Raw genomic sequence first — 23,676 nt, 5'->3', positions numbered from 1 at the left:
AAGGACAGCCCCTAGTTTCTTTTGTACTCGAAAGTCATGATCTGAACTTGAAGTTCAGAAACAGTACGCGCAAAACTTCATCCGAACGTGAAAGTTTTGAAATAGTACGCGCGAAACTACATCCGAACGTGACAGTTCAGAAAAAGTACGCGCGAGACATTTTTCGAACTGGATGGTTCGAAAAAAATACGCGCGACGCTTTATGTGAACTTGCGTTTGACAGTTCACCAGTTTGTTTTGAATGTTTCAGCAGCAGCAAGCGGTAATTTTTTCTGCAGCAAGATTTTTCGCAAAATCCAGGTTAGTAATTATATATAATGCAAACAATATTGACTGACGCAAAATTAATTACAGCTTCATTGATTACAGATATGCCGTTTGCCGTAGTCGAGACTACGAACGCAAGGGGCCACAATGAGCTTTCGGCGGTGCCAGAAAAATGGATCCGAAGCTCCAAATCCGGAAACATTATGCTGTGGCACAATTCACAACGAGTTCAAGATGTGAAAAAAATGCTTCGGGATGCCAACATCACCCCCAAAAAAGCATGGCTAAAATATAAATGTACGATCAAGCGGAATGGCATCCGGTCCTACGATGAGGCGATGGGCTTATGTGAGGAACTATCCGGCGAGTCCTCATCAGATGCGCGGGCAGCCAGCAGCCAACGTAAGAAAAAGGTTAACCAGAATCTTGTGAGCTTTCAAAACATGCTGATTCTGGATAGTACAGGTCTGCCTCTACCTCCAGTAATTGCAAAGCTGGAACCACCAGTTGCTCCACTACGGCCAACTGCCGCACCGTTGCAGTTACAACCCATACCAATGCAACCACCACTCGCTTTACCGCAAGCACCAGTTACTCCTCCGCAAGCACCAGCCGCACCGCTGCAATTACAAGCCATTCCGATGCAGCCACCAGTCGCTCCGCTGGAAACACCGGCAGCTACTACTAAAAAGCATATGTCAGCGGCTCAGTATGTCACACAACCTTGTATGAAGATTGCATGTATGTGACTTACGAAACTATTCCCGAGCCAAGTGTGCTGACGGACATAACATCGCAAGATATCTTGAAGGAATTGATGGGAGTAAATCATCGCTTGGATCTTCTTGAGAAGCGTACAGCAGACATCGCCATTCAAAATGAATTTATCCTTGATGCACTCCGAAAGCAGAATTCCCGCACGATGATTGAAGAACATCTAGAATTTTGTTTTAAACCTATTGAACGAGAGGAAGAGCTAGCTGATCTGGAGCTTAACTTGGAGGATAACGACTACAAATCGAAAATTGTAAATTGACCTTTATTAATTATATCATTTTTATCTCCGCCTCCCCTTTTGCATATCCACGCAAAAAAAAACTTGAGTATTCACATAAATCAAGATATTTTGCTCGAGTAAGTTCGCAAGTCCACTGTTAAGGAGGAGAGGTAGACTTTCCTTAGAGTTTCTGTTACCAGCTTATCAAAGTGAACTAGTTTATGGATATTCTCTTCAACTCGACAATACTTCGATTCATTAATTATACCTTTATTCTATTTCATCCATTCTAGGTCAAATGGCTGCGTGTACATTATAGCGGTGATTGTGCAGATAACCGCATGCTACGCGTTTTGGATCTGTTGATCAGCAAAGAAATGCAAACGAAATGCACCTGGACTGGAGCCAGCCGAAAGGGACCAAAAGTAGCGATCATGCCCAACCGTAATATGCTGCAGCTTTTTGTACAAATTGGGAGTGACGATTCGGAAGTGGTTACCCACCAGAAGCTGACCAGATTTTTTATGAGGAAGCTTAAGAACTCCCTTAAGCGACTAACCACTACAGGTAAACGTCGAGGAACCAAACATGTTAGAAAAAAGAAGGCTGACAATGAAGTGGTCGAGGGTGAATCTGCACCTGGGCTGAATAAAGCTACATCCGATGAGCATCGACCAAAACATGATAATAAACCGCAGAGCCAAGTTGTGGAGGATCCATATACTGGATCAAATGATGCTTCATCAAGCGGACAACAAGCAGCATGGACTGATGAACAGGACAACAGTTGCAGTGATTTTGGATCTGAGTCAGATGCTGGTTCGGTCGTCGATTCATCTGATGCATTAGATAATACTGACATGGTATCGGATACTACCGAATAACCACTATCAACATTTTTTTGATAAACTTGAATTCGTTTTGTTTGAACTACATTTATTTTCTTTTAAAATACACTCTGAATACTAATCATTGTATGAATCAATGGAACAAATACGAAATGATCAGCCCAGTCATGTCATGAGTCATCGTAATTTGTCCAATAATCCTCGGCGTCGCTGTCGAGACCTTTGAGTATTTCCTCTTCGTACGGAGGCTCATACCTTGGCCCATCGATTTCAATTTCGCTTTTGACCAGATCGTTTATGGGCCTTTGATACTGGGTCGCTGATTGGTTTTCTGTAAGACAGCATATAAAAATGTTTGTAACTTCAAGCAAATTTTCATTACCTGATTGAGTTACAGCTTTGTTTTCCATTTGCCATTTGGATAAAAGTTTTTTCCGATGATAATAGAACAAACCATTTCTTTTTATTGTTTTAGAAAAATCCATCTTTGGTTTAAAACTGGAGTATAAATTTTACTATTCAATCAAAACACCGTTTCAGTGTCTACGTCGAAGTTTCGCTTCAATTTCAAACTTTCAAATCGCATGTTAAACTTTCAAGTCGCATATTGAACCTTCAAGTCGCATGCTAAACTTTTAAGTCGCATGCTGAACTTTCAAGTCGCATGATGAACTTTTAAGCTGCTATAAATATTAACAGTACTTTATTAAGAATCAAGTTCGGTTTGGAAACGTAGTATCATGTTGTTCAGCAAGAAAGTCCTGCGTGTTATGATAGCTTGTACCAATACATACATACATCTGAAATATTACCACCTGTTTATACACACGATCTTGATGTTGTTCAATAAAAGAAAATAACTTGACGTTGTAAGCACGCGACTCGTCTACTTATTACATTTTGGCGACGAGAATGGTGATTTTCGATTAAATTCGTGGTAAATCGGTTTAAATACGAATAAAGGAGGGATAAGAGGCATTAGTTGGTTGAATTTCGGAACGGTTCGCGCTAAATAAACGCAGGTGGACGAGACAGGTGAAGTGGCGGTACATAACCTATAAATAACAAAGTTATTACGCCGCAGTCGTGAAAAAATGGAACCTAAGCCTAGCTTAAAACCGTTCGACGTTTCGGACACTACTTCTATCGTAACACGCTGGACAAAATGGAAGCGATCCCTCGAATTGTTCTTAGATGTCAACTGTATAGCTCTCGCTTCAAGGAAGAGATCATATTTGTTACACTATGCAGGACCTGATGTCCAGGATATTTTCTACAACATTGATGGGCACGACGCGAATCCACCAGCAGGATCCAACGTATATACCGAAGCGATTCATTTGCTTGACGCTCATTTTGCTCCTCTATCGAACATTCCGTACGAGAGATTTGTGTTCCGACAAATGGCTCAGGAAGAGAAGGAAAACATCGAACAATTTATCCAGCGTTTGCGTGATCAAGGAAAGCTCTGCGAATACGGGGCTGCTTTAGAAATCCGAATCACTGAACAAGTATTTGACAAATGCAATTTGGATGATTTACGGGAAGCAATCTTAAAAAAAAGGCTGATGACTGTTCAGGCAATTGCGGAAGAAGGACGCTCCTATGAAACGGTGAAAAAGAATCGGGAAGAAATGAAAAAGCCAGTCGCAGAAAATATGGTTAATGCAATCGGAAAACCGGGCCGAGAAGTGTGCTTTCGCTGCGGTAATGTTGGTCATTACGCTAATGACAGAAAGTGTCCTGCGAAATCCAAAGTTTGTGATAAATGTAACCTAATGGGGCATTTCAGGAAAATGTGTAAGACAAAAAGGCAACAGAAAGCGTCATTTAACCGAGCATCCGGTGGTAATTCAACCAAGAAGCAGATACGCCAGGTAAAAAGTACAGGAAATCGGTCTACAGAAAGTGACACTGAGAGCTCCTCGGATGATGATGTTCAAAATGTTTACGCAGTGAATTCGGTCTCCGGCAAGGTTACTTGTTTCGTTGGAGGTGTGAAAATGGACTGGGTTATCGACTCGGGAGCTCATGCTAACGTAATCAGCAAAAGAACATGGAAGTGGTTAAAAAGTCAAGGTTGCGTAGTCAGTCGGGAGGAAAAATCAAATAAGTCGTTGCGGGTGTACGGTGACGGAAAGCTGGAAATATACCAAACTGTGAAGGCGGATATTGCGACACGCAAGAAAACAGTACACCATGAAATCTGCGTGGTCGACGTTCGAAAAGGAGCGAATCTACTCAGTAGACAAACATCCATGGAACTGGGAATTTTAAAAATCTCTGCCGAGGTCTTCAACGTTTCTGAAGCCAAAGAAATGCCAATTGGTAAACTAAAGAATGTGCAAGTTGAGATCAAAGTCGACCGGAGTATTACACCTATCCAACAAGCTTGTAGACGATTACCAATACCGCTAAAGGAAATGGTGGACAGAAAGATAGCAGATCTTTTGGAGCAAGACATCATCGAACCTGCACCGCTAAACATAACGTGGGCATCGCCATTAGTAGTCACACCTAAAGACGGGGGTAAAAGCGTGCGCCTTTGCGTGGATATGAGGAAGGTAAACCAAGCGATTATCCCTCAGAAACATCCTTTGCCAACATTCGACGAAATCGTACCTCATCTGAATGGATGCAAGGTTTTCAGCAAGATAGATCTGGTTAAAGCCTTCCACCAGATAGAACTTGCCCCGAACTCTCGTAACATCACAACTTTCGTAACGCCAGATGCGTATTACCGTTATAAAAGACTGATGTTTGGAATGAGCGTAGCTGCAGAGGTTTTCCAAAGATGCATCGAACGAGTCCTCAAAGGTTTGAAAGGAGTGAAGGTATTTATTGACGATATGCTGGTCTATGGATCGTCACAGAAGGAACACGATATAAATTTGCAAGCTGTGCTAAATCGTCTGAAGGAGCAGGGGCTCACAATAAATGACGAAAAATGCGAATTCGGAAAGCGATCGGTCGTGTTCATGGGACATACACTATCGGAGAATGGAATTTTACCAACGGAAGAAAAAGTGAGTGCCATACAAAGTTTCCGCCGACCTCAAAACGCAACCGAATTGCGAAGTTTTCTGGGCTTGGTGAATTACGTCGGTCGATTCATTCCCAACTTATCGACAGTTACCGCACCGCTTCGTGCAATGACAACCAAAGGAACTAAATTTCGATGGTCGAAAGAAGCAAAACGAGCATTTACTGAAGTCAAACGAGCATTGACAGATCCTCAACATCTAGCCTTCTACAACCCTCAGTATAAAACAACACTTGTAACAGACGCCAGCGAAAACGGCCTAGGAGCGGTACTCCTGCAAACGTTTAAATCGGTAACACGCCCAGTATGTTATGCTAGTAAGAGTTTGAGTAAAACGAAAAAAAAATATTCAACACTGGACAAAGAAGCTTTGGCGATCGTATGGGCAACGGAGCATTTTGACATGTATTTAAGAGGATTGGAGTTTACCATACTTACTGACCATAAGCCTTTGGTGCACATATTCGGCAGGAACGATGGATTTTGCGGATGCAAGCGTATCGGCAAAAAGTTGTGTATGTGCCTGGTGAAATCAACATCGCTGATCCCCTTTCACGGTTGTGTGAAACCACGGTGAAAACATTTGACAAAGCAGCGGAAGAAATTTTGTGTTCAATTGTGGAAACTAATAAACCAGTTGCTCTAACGATGAGTGAAATAATTCGAAGTTCGCAGGAAGACCAAGTTATACAAAAGATTCGGCGAGCACTACATAACGATAGCTGGGAAGATGTAATAAAAGGATACGCTCCTTTCAGCGCTGAACTATGCTTTGCGAACGAAGTTTTGCTTCGCAAAAACAAAATAGTCATCCCGCAAAGTCTCCATCAAACGGTATTACAGCTTACACACGTTGGTCATCCTGGGAAAGAAAAAATGAAACGGAGAATAAGAGAAGCAGTCTGGTGGCCAGGTGTAGATGCCGCTGTTGAAAAATTCTGTCGAAACTGCATCGACTGTCAGATGGTGGGACAGAAAAACAAACCCGAACCGCTTCGCATCAAAGAATTACCATCAGCTCCGTGGGTCCATTTAAGCATGGATTTCTTAGGACCGCTTCCTAACGGTAAATATATTTTCGTTCTTGTTGACTTATACAGTCGTTTTGTGATTGCAGAGTTCATGACACGTACTACTTCTACGGAGGTAATAAGGTTTTTAAAGCAACTTTTCACTCGTACCGGCCTACCATTTGTTTTAACAGCGGATAACGCGAAGAATTTCTCAAGCCAGGAACTTAAGGATTACTGTGTGGATTTTGGCATAAAGCTTACACATACAACCCCGTACTGGCCTAGCGCGAACGGGGAAGTAGAACGCCAAAATCGTTCGCTACTAAAGGTGTTGAAAATAAGTCAACAAAATGAATCAAATCTCGAAAATGCTCTACAGGAATATTTGTATATGTACTCGCTTACTCCGCACAGCATAACCGGAATACCACCTGCTACACTAATGTATGGTCGAAGATTTAGAGATCTTATTCCGAACATGCAGCACGAACTTCTTTTTGATGACGAAATGAGAGACCGAGACTTGGCAGCAAAGTACCATGCTAAAGAGTATAGGGACAAACGGGTCGGAGCTCAGGAATCATCGCTAAAAGTGGGCGACGCAGTTTTAGTTAAGAATATGCAGCCGCAAAACAAACTAACACCCGCATTCCTGGCTACTCCTGCTACTGTAATCGACAGATACAGCAACATGGCAACGGTCGAAACAGCGGAAGGTCAAAAGTATAAACGAAATGTTTCTCACCTCAAACGGATCGAGATACCAGGGACAGCAGAGAAAAGTGCTTCATTCAACAACACTAAAAGTCCAGAGCCTAGTGACAACTTCCAAGAACATTCAGCAAATTCACAGACAACTGGACATGATCGTCCTCGCAGAGAAGTGCTATATCCAAAAAGATTCGATGATTACATTTTAGAGTAAAAAAAAAAAATTAATCGTACGTAAAACTCGCTAATTCATTATTTGATTGAAATAAGGGAGATATGTTATGATAGCTTGTACCAATACATACATACATCTGAAATATTACCACCTGTTTATACACACGATCTTGATGTTGTTCAATAAAAGAAAATAACTTGACGTTGTAAGCACGCGACTCGTCTACTTATTACACTGCGGAACTAAATTCGAACCAAATATGAACTTCCGAGTTCGTTCCTTAAGTGAAATCCGAACTTTTGGTTGCTTGGGTAGTTACGACCCCGTTACAGTTACAACTCGGAGTTTGCGGAATACGAGTACTAAGAACGATCTTCGGCGGCGTACAGGAAAACGGAGTATGGAGATGAAGGATCAACCATGGATGAATGATGAACCATCAACCAAACGGTGAACTTGCACAGCTCTATGGCGAACCCAGGATCTAAAAAGTGGCTAAAGCTGGACGGATACGATGGGCAGGACATGTTGCAAGAATGCCGGATAACTACCTTGCAAAGATGGTGTTTGCCTCAAAGCCAGTAGGAAGAAGACGACCAGGAGCGCAGCGAGCAAGGTGGTTAGACCAAGTGGAGCGAGATCTGGCGGAGAGTACTCGGTACTCCGAGGAATTGGAGAGCAGTAGCCCACAACCCAGTTATTTGGCGAAACGTTATTCAATAGGCATTGTCTTAGGACGGCAAAATACTTAAGTATAGGTAAGTAAATCTTCATCGGCATGTTTGGGTAAAAAATGTCCTGATTTTTAGTTGGATCGATATGGTAACCCTAACATTGTACCGATGTTCAGCAACTTTCCCAACCTACCCCAACTGCGATTAATCGAAAATTTTGAGCGAAGCTCAAACGGAGCACTTACTCCAATAATTTTGTGCCTGTAGTCCTCTACGAACTTAAGAGAGTAACTAGTGAATTTTTCTAGGGGGATCATAGCCTTTTTTTTTTTTTTTTTTTTTTTTTTTTTTTTTTTAACGGGTAGGGAAATCTGCTATCAGACACCTGAGAAGACAGCTCAGGGAGTGGGGTTTGGTATCCCGTGAAGATCGTGAAGATCCAGACCCACTAAAACCCTACTCGAGTCTCCAGCCTCAATCCCCCCTGGAACCACCTTATCGGTATTACTTCAGGGAGGGGCTATTGTGCTTAACGCACGCTCTTAGATAACTACTGGACTATGGTAGTTAGGCTGTTTATTCGCCGTTGATCGGCTTTCCAGCGGTTTTGTAGCTCAAGTACGATCTGGGTAGCAGCCGCATTGACCGCACCCCAGACGTCCGAGCTAGAACACATCCTTTGGACTAAGTTATCCGGAGTAGTGTCCTGTCCGCTAACTGCCATCATGTTGCTTCTCACGCCCTCGAAACGAGGGCATATGAAGAAAGCATGTTCTGCAGTTTCCTCAACGTCCGCGCATTCGGGACACTCGGGGGACTCCGCATGCCCAAATTTGTGCAGATACTGTCTAAAACAACCATGCCCTGACAGAATCTGTGTCAGGTGGAAGTTGACTTCGCCATGACGCCTGTTGACCCATCCGGATAGTTCCGGGATAAGTCTATGTGTCCACCGGCCTTTTGTGGAATCAGACCATGCCCGCTGCCATGTGATCATCGAGGCCGATCTTGTGGTACTCCGTATGCCTCTAGTTCCACGTTGGTTGAAGCACTCTACGTCCTCGCTGATGATGATACCAATAGGCATCATACCCGCTAAGACGCAGATTGCGTCATGTGAAACTGTGCGGTACGCACTCGCCACTCTTAAGCACATGAGACGATAGGTGCTTTCCAGCTTGGCTAGATAGCTTTTGGTACCTAACGCCGATGACCACACCGGCCCGCCATACCTGAGTATGGACTGGACCACGTTGGCTAAAAGCCTTCGCTTGCTGCCATATACCGCAGAGCTATTAGACATCATACGAGACAATGCCGAAATAGCTGTGGAAGCCTTCTTGCAGGCATAGTCGACGTGGCTCCCGAACTTGAGCTTGTCGTCGACCATGACTCCAAGGAGTTTTAAGAACCGCGTTGACGAAATAGTGCAGTCCCCGACACTGATATTTGCTTGCTGCACCGACTTGCGGTTGTTAACCACGATAACCTCCGTTTTATGATGCGCTAGGTCCAGTTTCCTGGATCGCATCCAATCTTCAACAATGCTTATAGAGTGGGCAGCCGTCAACTCAACCTCTCTGATAGATTCACCGTAGACTTCCAAGGTGATATCGTCCGCAAAGCCGACAATCGCCACCCCTACCGGAAACTTTAGCTTCAACACCTCGTCATACATGACGTTCCACAACACCGGGCCCAGTATGGAACCTTGCGGAACCCCTGAGGTGATTGGAACGCATTTCTGACCCTCCTCCGTGTTGTAGCATAGCACACGATTCTGGAAATAATTTTCCAGAATTCTGTACAGCGACACCGGCACTTGGACGTTCCGAAGCGAGCTGGCTATGGAGTCCCAGCTAGCGCTATTAAACGCATTTCTCACGTCGAGCGTGACAACTGCGCAATAACGAATACCTGTCCTCTTGGGCTGGATTGCCACCTCGGCTGTCTTAGTGACAGACAAGATGGCATCCACCGTAGATTTGCCTTTTCGGAAGCCGAATTGGTTCCTTGACAGACCGTTTGTACCCTCCGTGTACTGTACGAGTCTGTTAAGGATAACCCTCTCCAGCACCTTACCGGCAGTATCGAGTAGACAGATCGGCCTATATGACGAGGGGACACCCGGAGGTTTTCCCGGCTTCGGCAATAGGACCAGGTTCTGTCGCTTCCATCTGTCCGGGAAGTGGCCAGTTTCCAGGCATCTATTCATTACTGCCCCGAATAATTCGGGAGCCTCTAAAATAGCCGCTTTAATGGCCATATTCGGGATACCGTCTGGCCCCGGTGCCTTGCTCACCTTTAGGGATTTAGCGATATCAATGAGTTCCTCGTTCGTAACCGTCACTTCCTCCCCGACCTCCAAACCGCCGTCGCCCACGTTACTTTGGATGTTCGGCTGGGAGGCCGACCATCCTACGCTATGGTCTGAGATACTGGAACGTCGGCCGTGGGACGACTCAGCGGCCTGGGGCCAGGGCCTTGGCTCGTGGCGCGGAAAGAGGCCCTCGATGATCCGCTCCAGCATCTCTGGCGATTGCTCAGCGGGCGCCATCACACCCTTGGTCTTTGCCATTACGACTCTGTAGGCATCACCCCACGGGTTCGCATTGGCACTAGCACATAACCTATCAAAGCAGTCTCGTTTACTAGCTTTTATCCCGCTCTTAAGCGCTGCGCGTGCAGCAACAAGTGCTACTCGACGTTCAGCCCTGCTTTCATCCGAACGAGCTCTTTGCATAATTCTCCTCGCACGAAAGCACGCTCCGCGGAGTTCCGCAATTTCATCTGTCCACCAGTAAGCCGGTGACCTGCCATACCTAGGACGACCTTTCCTAGGCATGGTAGCGTCACATGCTCGCGACAGTACCTCAACCAAATGATCAGCGTTCGGATCGGGCATACCGCGATCACCGCACTCTCTCCGGATCGCTTCCACAAATACTTCGGGATCGAAGTATGATGTCTTCCATCCACGGGTGGTTGGAGTGTTGGTCCTACTCGCCGCCTGCCGCCTCGTTATCTGACCGACACCATAGCGGACCGCCTGGTGGTCACTGTGAGTGTAGCCATTATCTACCCGCCAGTCTCCTATCAGACCAGGACTGCCGAAAGTCACGTCGATGATAGACTCCGCACCGTTCCTACTGAAGGTACTTGTGTTGCCGACGTTGGCCAGATCTACGTTGAGCTTTGCCAGAGCTTCAAACAGAATCCGACCCCTATGGTTCGTGCGACGACTTCCCCACTCTACCGCCCAAGCGTTAAAGTCGCCCGCCACAACCACCGGCCTTAAACCAGTCAGCACAACTGATACTCGGTCTACCATCCGCGTAAACTGCTCGATAGACCAACTCGGCGGAGCATAACAACTGCAGTAGAACACTCCACCCACTTTGGCAACCGCAAATCCCTCGTCTGCAGTTGACACAACCTCCTGAACCGGGAACCTGCTTGTTGTCCATATAGCCGCCGTCGCAGACCTATCCGAGACCCAGTTGCCGTTTCCGGCAGGGACGCGATATGGATCCGAGACTATGGCAATGTCCATTGCTGACTCAGAAACTGCTTGGTGTAACAGCTGCTGAGCTGTGCTGCAGTGGTTCAGGTTGAGTTGTGTCACTTGCACTATGAACGTGGCTTAGTCGCCGGCACACCGGCCGGGCACCTTGGACCTCCCGTTACGTGCTTTGCGTCCCGTTTACCGGTACAGATCAGGCACTTAGGAGGCTCCGCGCAGTCCTTTGCTTTATGGCCAGCACTGCCACATCTCCTGCACAACTGGCTCCTATCTGGCCCCTTGCAGTTCCAGGCTTTATGTCCGTGCTCGAAACACCGGAAGCAAGCTTCCGACTGCTTGGACACGCTCAGTGGGCATACCGACCACCCCACTTTTAGCCTAGCAGCTTTCAGGGCTTTGTTTCCGTCAATCAGCGGAAGTCGTATGGTGGCTACCTGGGTCCCGGCCGGACCCTTGCGTAGGCGAACCGCCTCGGTTGCCACCACCACTCCACTTTGCTCTTTGAGAGCTTGTACGACCTCACGCACTTCGGTGATCTCGTCCAGGTTCTTAAGCTGGAGAGTCACTTCTGGTGTGAGAGCACGTACCTTCACTCCGTCCCCGAGCACTCCTTCCGCTATGGGCTTGTATGCGGAACTCTTCTTTGTGGCGTCCTTCTTTAACTCGAGGATCATATCGCCCGTGCGTGAGCGGCGGATGCTCCGTACGTCCGCGCCCAGATCCTTGAGTAGGGCGTCTCCTCTCATGGCCTTCAGAACCTCCGAGTATTTCGACCCGTCGGTTTTCAGGATAAGAGCGTCGCCCTTCTTCGCTCGCTTTCTTGCCGGTTTAGGTGGAGCAGTTTTTTTACTGGAGCCTCCTCCGCCTTTTCTCTTGGCCCTAACCTCGGTCCACGGGCCACCTGTCTTGGAGCTTCCCGCTGGTTCATCGGTTAGCTCTGCCAACCCGCTAGCCTGAGGGCTTTTACCGATCAGGCGTTTTTTCGGTCCGCCAGGGGTGCTATCCCCCGGGGACTGTCTCGGGCGCTTGGCGGATGCCTTACCGCTGCTGGTAGCGCTTTCCGTAGCCTCCTGGGCCGCGTTACAACACTCCGTCAACGGGCAAGCGTCCGTTTGTACTGCCTTCGACGCCTTCACGGTCACCTTCTTAGCCTCTCCTACACGCGCCACGAGGTCGTTGTGCGTTTTGGTCGCTGCATTCAAGGTTCTCCGAAGCATGAGCAAGCTCTGCTTCAGGTCCTTGGAGAAATTGCCGCGACCTGACGTAAACTCGATTATTACCTCGAGCTGCTGTGACGCTGCTACCACTTTAGGTACAGCGTCTCTATTTTTCTCCATCGCCCTGATAAGCGCTGGGCCGTTCATCGCTGTGTCCGGCGTGGTAGGCATACCGCTGCCTTTGCCACCCACACTAGCGCTCCTAGTTGCATCCTTCTCCACCCTTGGTGGAGAACGCTGGATGCCTCCTCTAGCGAACGGGTTTTCCACCGTATCCACACTTGTTGTATTTTTGATTTTGTCTTCCATAAGAATCCCACGAGTTGAGGGGAAAGAAAAGTCCGCCACATCAGAGCCCCTCATGATGCGGTAAGGGCTGATTACTGTGGAGGGCGCTCTGGTACTCCACAGGCTCCGTTTGAGGCTGAGTATTTATAGAACCCCCCCCACCATTCATCCCTCGGCACGGGTCGCATGACACCTTGGATTAGGGGTTTATCCATTCATGTTTTTACTTTTAGCCATGGATAATAGCTATTAAAACCATCCTCCTTTGGGGGCTTTGGACCCTCTGCTCAGGTTCTCGGTATTTTCAGGTTCATCGAACATGCTTCTACCGAGATCCGTCATTTGCAGGCGGAGAGTTTACACTCAGCCTTCGCATGAGTGCCCCCTTCTCTGTCCGCATACGACCCTAGTTTCCACCGGTTGTCCGATTTCCACTAAGGAGCGTATCCCGGATGGTACCACGAGGAGGTAGAGATAGGAGTTGCTAAATAAGAGGCTGTGGAACTTCGTGATAGTTCTGGAGCGCATTATTCAACCATTTACCATCCGGGATCATAGCCTTAGGACTTTGCGTGTGTCGAGACGCTCAACGAATTGGTGACGACCAGCCCAGAACCGAGTACAGTGGAGAGGAATTCTTGATATGCTGAGTATACAAGAAATAGAAATTCCAGTCAATGCTTTCAATATCAATTTCCTCATTAACTGTGTCAAAGTAACATAGGGCCATTCTCGCTCGCGAAGAAAGCACCAGAACTGCAGAAAAATATGTTGATAGCATCATTAGCAGCGCCGGCTCGGTGGATAGACAACTTTTTGTCCAATTTTAATTCGAATGGCCCGCCACTGCTATGCAGTTGAGTCTTTTTTTTCGCAAAAAAAAACAGCTCAATTGCGCCTTAGCCAAGAATTGAAGAAAAATGTCCTCGCCGAATGACGGCTGCTCATTAAAATAATCCATTGAAATGGAATGCTACTGCTGTGCTATTTTGCGTCCAGTACCAGTTAGTGCCCTGTCGCCCGCCACCCAAAATATCACAGGACACAAATAGTGGCACCGAATGCCGCAGCAGGACAAAGGGATAAGCGACTTCGTAAATAACTTGTTGAAAATGTAACTACTAGGTAGGAAAGTCGTTCAATTTTTCCATGCACGGCAAAGGATAGGCAATGATTGGATGTGGAATTCCTTCTGAAAATCCTTCTACAACAGCTCGGTATTACTTTTTTTTATTAATGTAAGGTCCAATGTCCATTAAATGTTATCATTTCTTCTAAATACGTTTGTTTTCAACAATGAAGCGTGTTTTTTAGCTCTCGGTTTAATTCCAAGATTTTTTTTCTTTTCAATAATTGTATAACTATAGTTAAAATCGTCTCCAAAAGGACGCCGAACGAGATTGAAGTTTCGCGCAAAACAGACCAAATAAAAACCGAAAACCAACAAACAGAAGAGGAAAAAGATTGAGGTGAAATAACTACCAGGCAAGTGCAAGTTGTTTCATGACAATTTTATTAGAAAATAATAATAATTCTAAGAAACATAATAGACCGTTTCATCTATTTTAATGTTGGAATTTAAAATATCGAGATGCCAATATTAGAGACAGAAACAAAGACGACAGCAATAAGATGATGATAAGGCTGGCTAGGGTTGGTTTTAATATGCATTGTTTTTTCGTTTTCGAGATTTTTCGCGGCGAAAATCTTAGAACCAAAGTGAAACGCCTGCCAAAACGTTTATTAGTTAGGAATCATTTTCCGTCAGCAGCGGAGCTGATCGTTCGCTTCATGCTTTTGGCGTGTCCACCGAGCTGACCGACCTGGAGCGGCGAGTGAGTAAATCCGTGGTGTATATTCAATATATTATCATTATTGTAACATGCATTCTCTCGTATATACTGAGGTGCGTAATGAGTGTTTGCTTGCGTAGGTGAGTATGTGTGATTACAGAAGACAGCTTAAACAAAATATTCAAAATATAGGATGATGAACAGAATATTGCATGTTTAGCGCGTATTTTATCTCTACTGCTGTTGACACTCGGCAGGAACCGGTTTTTCATCCTTTTTAAATCCCGGAGCGCGACGTTCTTTCCGGGATTTGGGCGCCGGAGGTCGGTCTTCATCTTCTTCCTCCTCGCCTTCCTCCTCTTCCATTCCTTCCTCTTCCTCCTCCTCTTCTTCTTCCTCTTCCTCTTCACCATCGTCGTCCTCGTCGACCACCTCACCGGTGAAGTACAGGATGGCCTTCGGGATGATCCTGGCCCGCAGGAAGTGTCCGATCTCGAAGTCTGACGCCAGTAGCATCTGCGTTTCATCGTCCACATTCTTCTCGTCATCTTGCACTGCCGGTGGGCTGAAGAAGTTGAAGAACGAATCGTTCGGCAGCGTCTTGGTTAGAGTGCGAATGACACCGCGCTGCTTGTGCTTTTGCTGCTTTTTGATCGTCTTTACCGTTACGTTCTTGCTCGGGTTCCACTGGATGGCGCAGCCGGTGCACTTGTAGATCTCGGGACCTGTAGCGGGAAGATAAAGTTTACGTGAAATTAATGATATGTCAGTTATTCACACCATACTGACCCTCGAAGCTGAAGGGATCCTCTTCGTCGACCTGGCAGCGCATGAAGTACTGCTTGGTAAGCACCGCATCTTTGAAATACGGATTGGACGAAAAGTGGAACTCCAGCACGTAGCTCATCGGATCGGTCTTGTACACGATGTTAACGTTGGTTAGATGTTCCAGTACTGGTTCATCGTGAGGCTGGATCATGTCGGCCATCGTTTGGGTGTTCTTGAACACCGTCAGCCAGAAGGCAGGGATGCCCTGGCCCTCCTTGATGATCTTTGAGTGCTGATTCTTGTAGTTCAGTGCCATCCGTTTAAAGCGCTCCGTAACGATCGTATCGACCTCGTTGTCCTCGTCCTCACTTTCATCCTCCCAGTCGGCTTCACCGTCCTCCAGTTCCGACTCACCCGTAATGACTGCCTTCCGGCGATCAACCAACGGCTGGTACAGTTCCTGGTATTTGCACTCCAGGGCATACACTTCTTCGAAGAACTTGGATTCTAGGTGCAGATATTTTTTCTGAAGGTGTTTCAGAGCGTTGATCCGGTGTTGAACATTATCCGGCAGAACCTTTATCACCTCCTTCATCATCATCCGGCGTGACGACGAACTCATGTAGGCCGGATCGTCCAGCAGCTCGACCACCTGATCCTCTCCATCCGAAGCGGATTCAACCGCTTTCACCGCGTTATTTTCCGTCCCGGTCATTTGTTTTTGATTTTAGGAACAAATTGCTGCCGAAAAAAAAATCGAATAAAGTAAATAATTACTTCAAATTACCAGTTTTCTCCAGCATTCTACACTAGACATAGTTCCAAGCAAGCAAATGACGCATTTAGAATTCTTTCCAAGCAATTTAATGTCCATGACATACGCAAGCAAATCAAGGTTATGTTCTCATTCGCCTGGACAGCCTGCTTGACACAGTTCCAGTCGAAGTCTACCATTTTACCCCCACTTGACGAAGGGTATATTTTCACCTTCATTTTCAACGGCTCCCGTCTTTTACAACACCAGGAAATTACCAGCCAACCAAGGCGCAATTAGAACGTCAATCACGCAATCTGGTCGAGTGGCACAGGAAGCGAAGGAAAAATGACCAACACACGCGAAAAAAAAAGCACATGTAGAGATCTCCATTTTGCGACTTACCTGCAGCACTCGACGCAATGGAAATTCGGGGGAAAACCTTAACTAAACTGCACCGCTGGGACAGCGCCGAGGTTCGGAACTTCCTTCTTACCTTGAAGGGAAAAGGGCGCAGCAGTTTGGCAGGAAAAACTGTTCACAAATCCGTCTACGGAAGCAAAAACACGGCTGAGAAGAAAAAAACCCGCACGACCGAACAACGGGTGAGAAAAATACGAGTGACAGACCAACCAGACAGACAGTGAGCAAACTTCCGAACGGCACGGCAACACAAAAGAAGAGCCCGATGATCGTCCCGTTCCGTTCGTCAAACAGCAGCAGCAGGCGTTTTTTTTTTCGTTTTCTTTCTCGCGCAAAGTAGAAAACTGTCACCACGTCCGGGGGTGCCAGGTGATTTTTTCAAACGCTTGCGTAATGTTCGAAATGTTCGAAATACAGAAAACTTGCGGGAAATGCATCTTCATTTTTCTCATATACCATTTTTCCAAACCGTTAAAGTATTTATTTAGTAAAAGTATTTTATTTGAAGACATGTCTTTTTTAAATAAAAAGTGTTCATTGCAAGAAGCTGTTTTTTTTTTGTGTGTTTTGGTTCGTTAAGGCCAAGTCCAGTGTTCAGTATATGGCGCCATTCGCTGTTCGTAAGGATGGCGGGAGAATAATAGAAACCACGAATTCCATCTTAAAGACAAATACTAAAAAAGAATTTATTCCATTCGGTACGTCTAAAACAAAGTACATGCTGGATGCTGGCCAGCGGAACCGGGGCCAACTGACCCCCTCTTAAACAATAGTAACGATCAACGACGATTTTTTTTTTGTTTATTATAGACGCTTTAACCCTAATTTAATGGTCATTCGCGTCCATCGATCGACAGCGATGTTCTTAACACCCCATTGACATCTCTATATCGAGCTGCAGTAAACGTCAGCGACAGCATGTCCGGGGCTCAAAATTTGACAGCGGGCCCAAATCAGACTGCTGGCAGTTGAGTGAAACGCAGTGCTGACATGCTATCTCATTTTCGCACACAAGAGATGTAGGCGGCGAAAACATGGTTGCCTGCCGATGGGTTGGTTTTTAAGGTACATTAACGAAATTGTCTACAGGTGAAACACCCCTATTCTGTATTTCGAACGGCTTATTAGACCGGTTGTTCTCTACGGGCACGAAGCATGGACAATGCTCGAGGAGGTCCTGCGAGCACTGACGCTGCAGGTGGTCGGAGTTTACGAAAGACGGAAGATGGAGGCAGACGATGAACCATGAACTCGCACACAGCTCTATGGTGAACGCAGCTTCTAAAAGGTGACTAAAGCTGGACGGATACGATATGGGCAGGGCATGTTGCAAGAATGCCGAAAAAAATATTCTGCAAAGTCAGTGTTTGCCTATAATCCCAAAATCCGAAAACCGAAAAGTCACAGATTACAGCTTGGTTCGACTCAGGCACCTTCCAGCATTGGACAAAAGGTAGGAGTCAAAATCACTACTTGTCAAGTATAGCTACCAATACCCCCCTCCTCTTCCTTTCCGCCCTTCCCCTCCTTCACCAAAAAATTTTCATTTCTTTCCCTTACCGTCCCTTCATCAATTGTAGAACCATCGTTTCAAAAAATATTAAACTATTTATTGTCAATTGCAAGGAAAATTGTACCATCCAAAGTGCGATATCGCTCATAAAAGTACTATTTTGGCTTAAATCGTTTCGGTCTCTTCGGCGCACTTATTGCTTGGAAGATAACGAAAAAGTGCGCCGAAGATACCGAAACGATTTAATGCAAAATAGCACTTTTATGAGCAACATCGCACTTTGGATGGTACGATTTTCCTTGCAATTGACAATAATTTTCTCGATCTAATCTTTTAAATAAAATAAATATTTTATGGAGTACTTTCAAATTCAGGAACATTAGTAGAGCCAGAAATCTCTCCGAATCTCTCCGAGAAATACTCCGGAGAAAACGGTAGGGTCCCAAATTCATGCATGCACAAATATCTGTATTTATGGCAGCTCTGCTCCAAAATTAAATGTATCCCCGGTATTCCCATATCTGGCATCACCGGTTTTGTCACCGGCAACTCCGGCAACGATAAAACGGGATGGCTAAAGAATACAGATATGCATTCCGATTTAACATACGTACCAGAGGGAGATAGAAAAACCGCGCGGTTGATCAGCGGCGTTCAGGGGCTTGCGATGGGTGCCATGTTTTTGTTGCCAACATCTCAGCACATCTCGACAAAGGTTGGCAGCAAATCTACCTGTCAGACGGGCGCTATTTCTTGCATTTTTTGAAATAGCGCCCTTCGTTAAGTGGACTGTCAAACACAGGGGGCTGATATGACGTCACATTTTCGTTGCTCACATGAAAAAGGCGGCAAACGCAAAGCGATTTCACAAAACGAATTTAACTAACCATTTTCACAGCTTCTTTTGTTTCGCATCAATTGCCTGCCTGGCATTAGCCATGTTACGCTAAAACCTTGGCTAAAATCAAACTAAAACTAACAAAATTTAACAATTTACACATCCGACTCGGTTGTCAGCTTGAGCCCATCTATGAAGCTGTCAGCTTGGGCCCGCTCTATGTTGGCTACGTTTTTTTTGTACAGGTTGGTATTGGAAGTGTCATTCCCGTGGTCAAACACCGTTCGTTAAGATACGGATAGCACCCCGCTGGCGGCGTTTGATGTTAGCACCAAGGATGCCAGATGTACAGATTATTGTCTACCTTCTACCTGATACACTGAAAGCAAAAATACCCCATAAATTAACAACGGCAGCTGATATTTTTTTTGAAACGATACAATTGATGAAGGGACGGAAAAAAATATATTAATACAGCAAAGTTTCGTTAATTGGTGGTTCGTTAATTGGGCGGTTCGTTAATTGGGCGTTCGCTAATTGGGCTATGTGACAACTTGAATGTCAAAATTGTATGGAATTTTCGAGTTTAGAATTTTCTAACAACTGTCAGTCGGCCCAATTAGCGAATCAGCTGGAGTGCAGTCGTGGCCCAATTAACGAATTCAGGCTGTATATGCCTGACCGCATTTCAAGGTCATGACTAAAGTCACGAGTTTGGTCAATCAACGGCAGCTGGCTTGGCTCTTTATACAGTCAACTTTCGTTCGTTGGGCTATCTTTAACTGGGCTACGTTTTAATCGGGCTCCCGTTAATTGGGCTATAGCCCATGTAAAACGAAGTCAAACGTTATTTCTGACAGCGTATTTTTTCTTCCGGGGGCTCTTGAATATAGTTCATTCAAGTGTTGAAAATAATTTATATAGAAAATATTAAAATTAATTGAATGGAACACAATTGCATCATATCGTTTTCCGATCCCTTATGAACTTGAGCCTCCTTTTTTTAGCATCACGGTGAAACAGTTAAAAAAGCCAATATATATTAACATTGTAGCATGAAATTCAGCTATTTACTTGTTAAGCAATCTAGAACTAAATTTCAACAATGAAAAGATTAGGTTCCACTTTGATTCTGTATTTAATATAAGCGTATATTTTTATAAACCTTTCTGCGACGATTTCGACAAAAACAATCGATATATCCCTCGGTTTTGACATCTCAGCCCAATTAACGAAAGTCTTTCACTAAACGGGCTAAGAGCTTAGTGCAATTAGCGAAAGTTGACTGTATTGGCTGGTTTGAAGCAATCTAAAGCTGCATAAACTGTAAGCACTAAAATAGTGTTACAACAAGTGATGTTTGAGCTACTTAAAGGTCTTCAAATCAGCTCTCTCCCAAAAGCTGATAAACAAGCTTAACAGCAAGTCTTTCTGCTAAACAATCCATTCTAGAACAGCCATAAACATCACACCACCTTATGGCCGCTTAAGGACGGCAAAGCGACAGATTTATAAACCAGTAGAAATTTTTATTAGACTCACAGCTATCAAACTACTTTAAGGTTGCTTAAGGGTGTTAAACTGACTATACAAACGACTACCATGTACCCCCGCTGGAATGACCTTCCTTAATCTGAACATTTTTAATCTGAACCCCGTTGGTATGAATGCGTTCACATTAAAAACTGATCAAGCGTCATACTCAGTTGACGATTAAGTTGACCGGGCAAATTGAAAAAAAGCAAGAAAACATAATACGTTTCCTCTTGCTCAACAGCTTTGGCAATATAGCTCATATGCAACTTATCTCTCTCCAGCACTTAGACCATTTTAGTTGAAACTGTCGAGCCAATTTATTCTTCTACAATCTGGATGTTTAGATTTCGCACACATTCGACATGCTTTCAAAACGTTTGTTTTCGTCAAATCAAAACAACAAGTATACAGGGTGCGCACTTTGCGCGTATGTGAAAATAAATAGAGTTACCAAATATTCAGATTACAAATGAATTCGCCTAATTTGAACGTGGTGTTTTTCATATTAGCGGGGGTTGAGTGTACTAACAACTTTCATCTTTTATTAGTATCTTCTAAATGCAACTATGAAAAGCTGGCCGGAAAGACCGTCTCCTTGTCGCAGTCCACTGCAAGATAAGAATAGGTCCGACAGCTCACCCGAAACTCTTGCACAGTAGTGGATTGCATCGATGGAAATTTTGCAACTTGGTTCGGTCTGACTACAGAGACTATCCAGCCTTTTATACGAGCCATAATGGCGGATTATTGACTCTGACCACTACCTCGTAGTGAGTAAGATTCGCGCAAGGCTATCGAACACGGCGAAGGCTCGCACTGAGAGGACGCTACGTTTCAACATCCAGCGGTTAACGGTAGACGGCGTAGCAGTGGAGCCAGAAATTTTGATCAACGAATCGCAGAACAGCAGGTAGAAGAAGATATAAATGGGCTGTGGAGGAACATCCATGGTGCCATCGAAACAGCTGCGAGAGAGGTGGTATAGGCACGACGCGTGGAAGACAGCGTAACAGCTGGTTTGATGCCGAATGCCAGAGAGTGACAGATGAAAAGAACCAGGCCAGGAGTCGCATGCTCACTGCGGCAACGCGTCAAAACAGAGAGATAGTGAGAGACTAGGGCTGCGGAAAAAAGAATCCATCGTCTAAAGAAACGCGAATACGAGGAGCACGTGCTCGCCGGCGCAGAGGAGCGATACGCCAGCAACGACACACGGAGTTTCTATAAAACGGTGAGATGCAGGAATTTTGCCACGCCTGTGATGTGCAATGATAGTGCTGGCAATGTGCTTACCGACAAAACGGCGGTAGCAGCCAGGTGGAAGGAGCACTTTCAGACACTGTTGAATAGAGAGGTAAAAGCGGAGATCAGCAGGGACAGGATAGGTATTGTAAGCGATGGTCAAGCTGTGGAGCCACCAACACAGGAGGAGGTTAAAAAGGCAATCAGTGAGCTGAAAAACGGTAAGGCTGCTGGGAAGGACGGGACGGCTGAACTTCTAAAAGCGGGGAGCGAGCGACTGTACGAAGCAATCCACCGGATCATTGTCAGGATCTGGGAGGAAGAAGAAATATCGGAGGAGTGGTTGGATGGCCTCATTTGCCCAATTTTCAAAAAGGGACATTGACTGGAGTGTAAAAACTATCGAGGAATTACATTGCTCAATTCTGCCTACAAGGTGCTTTCCCGTATCCTGTTCTGCAGATTGAGACCGTTAGCGGAATCCTTCGTCGACGAGTGCCAAGCTGGTTTTCGTAAGGGTCGCTCCACGACGGATCAGATGTTTACCCTGCGTCAGTTGCTGGACAAGTTCCGGGAGTACAACTTGCAGACACACCCTCTGTTTGTGGACTTTAAAGTGGCGTATGATTCAGTTAAACTAAATGAGCTGTGGCAGATAATGCTAGAACATGGTTTTCCGACAAAACTAGTTACGCTAATTCGTGCGACGCTGGACGGATCCAAATCATGCGTTAGAATACTGGGTGGGACCTCAGCTGCTTTCGTGACGTTGGATGGACTGAAGCAAGGGGATGCACTCTCTAACCTGCTATTCAACATTGCCTTGGAAGGTGCATTACAAAGGGCAAACGTGGAAAGGAACGGAACTATCATCACGAAATATCGCATGCTTCTTGGTTTTGCGGATGACGTCGATATCATCGGAATCAACCGTACCCAGGTAACCAATAAGCATTACCAATGCTACTTACATGCAAGCCAATAAACATTTAAGTCATCTTAATTGCTACTTAAATGCTACTTTGGCAAAATATGCGGCTACTTTATTGCTAACCCTTTTATAATGCTGACAATGCTTATTACCAGCTGATTACCGACAAGAAGATTAAGCAGAATTTTGCGTCCCAATTTACAACACCTAAGCACTTAAAAAGCTAATATACAGTAGCCTGCTGTATAAAGCGCCAGATATGCTAATAAGCGATTGATTTACTGCTTATGGTAATGCTTATTGGTTACCTGGGTAGAGCAGTGGAAGAGGCCTTCAGGCCCTTTAAAAGGGAAACGGCGAAATTAGGACTTACCATTAACACCGCCAAAACGAAGTACAAGGTTTCTGGTAGGGAATGTGGGAGCCCAAGTGGTGTTGGTGCCCCGAGGTGGAGTTAGATGAGGAACGATATGAAGTAGTGGAGGAATTTATATACCTTGCTACACTCGTGACATGTGACAACGATGTAAGCCTTGAATCGGGCTTTCTACGGATTACGTAGCCAGTTGAAGTCCCGTAGTTTGCTAATTCGCACAAAACTGGCGCTCTACAGAACACTAATTCTCCCGGGGGCCCTTTACGGACACGAATCATGGACGCTAAAGGAAGCTGATCGGCGAGTGCTTGGGGTTTTTGAGCGTAAAATTCTGCGATCCATACTTGGTAGTAAAATGGTGGTCGAAGACGATGCACGTTCAGCTGGTGTTCGTGGGGATTGGAGAACGGCAACCCAGGACCGACGGTACTGGAGGACCATAATTTGTTCGGCGCAGTATCGGTAACGGGCCGTTGCCACTAAAGTAAAGTAAAGTAAGCATAATGGCGGATGTATTCGTAATATTTGAACGGCATTTTTGACATTTAAGTAATACATCACACGTTTTGTTTCCACACGTTATCGGTGAAATTAAAAGAAAACATGCGATGTATTACTGAAATGTCGTTCAAATATTACGAACACATCCGCCATTATGGCTCGTAAAAAGCTGGATAGTTTCTGTAGGTCTGACTTAACATCACCCATGTGCGATGTTGAAATCAATGAACAAATGAGGCATGTCA

The 23,676-nt window shown here is 45.4% G+C and overlaps 2 protein-coding genes across 3 annotated transcripts; one reads left to right on the top strand and one right to left on the bottom strand.

Moving 5' to 3' along the window:
• The first annotated feature begins 317 nt into the window (after positions 1-317).
• On the top strand, positions 318-2,148 carry LOC128739255 (uncharacterized). The gene is made up of 3 exons (XM_053834732.1): positions 318-976; positions 1,042-1,294; positions 1,558-2,148. Exons 1-3 carry the CDS (start codon positions 318-320, stop codon positions 2,146-2,148), a joined length of 1,503 nt encoding a protein of 500 aa, XP_053690707.1.
• An 11,876-nt stretch (positions 2,149-14,024) lies between these two features.
• On the bottom strand, positions 14,025-16,745 carry LOC128741179 (nucleosome assembly protein 1-like 4). 2 transcript variants are annotated; one of them, XM_053836796.1, is made up of 3 exons: positions 16,477-16,745; positions 15,339-16,058; positions 14,025-15,274 (listed from the first exon to the last, which is right to left on the bottom strand). In XM_053836796.1, the coding sequence occupies exons 2-3, from the start codon at positions 16,030-16,032 to the stop codon at positions 14,784-14,786; spliced, it is 1,185 nt and encodes a 394-aa protein (XP_053692771.1). In that variant the 5' UTR covers positions 16,033-16,058; positions 16,477-16,745; the 3' UTR covers positions 14,025-14,783. The 2 variants fall into 2 exon arrangements, with proteins under 2 accessions (XP_053692771.1, XP_053692772.1); XM_053836797.1 differs by having other exon boundaries at positions 16,568-16,745.
• Positions 16,746-23,676: the final 6,931 nt, after the last annotated feature.

The sequence above is a fragment of the Sabethes cyaneus genome, chromosome 3, assembly GCF_943734655.1.
Source record: "Sabethes cyaneus chromosome 3, idSabCyanKW18_F2, whole genome shotgun sequence".
Classification (NCBI taxonomy): domain Eukaryota; kingdom Metazoa; phylum Arthropoda; class Insecta; order Diptera; family Culicidae; genus Sabethes; species Sabethes cyaneus.
This window is presented reverse-complemented; position numbering and strand designations above follow the sequence as displayed.

Bases quoted from the DNA above. Each gene is read 5' to 3' on its own strand.
- LOC128739255 (XM_053834732.1), top strand. From the start codon at position 318: ATGCAAACAATATTGACTGACGCAAAATTAATTACAGCTTCATTGATT. The intron at 977-1,041 runs GTATGTCACACA...TCCCGAGCCAAG, and splicing joins AAGCATATGTCAGCGGCTCA to TGTGCTGACGGACATAACAT. The intron at 1,295-1,557 runs GTAAATTGACCT...CATCCATTCTAG, and splicing joins ACGACTACAAATCGAAAATT to GTCAAATGGCTGCGTGTACA.
- LOC128741179 (XM_053836796.1), bottom strand. From the start codon at position 16,032: ATGACCGGGACGGAAAATAACGCGGTGAAAGCGGTTGAATCCGCTTCG. The intron at 15,275-15,338 runs GTCAGTATGGTG...TTCCCGCTACAG, and splicing joins GGATCCCTTCAGCTTCGAGG to GTCCCGAGATCTACAAGTGC.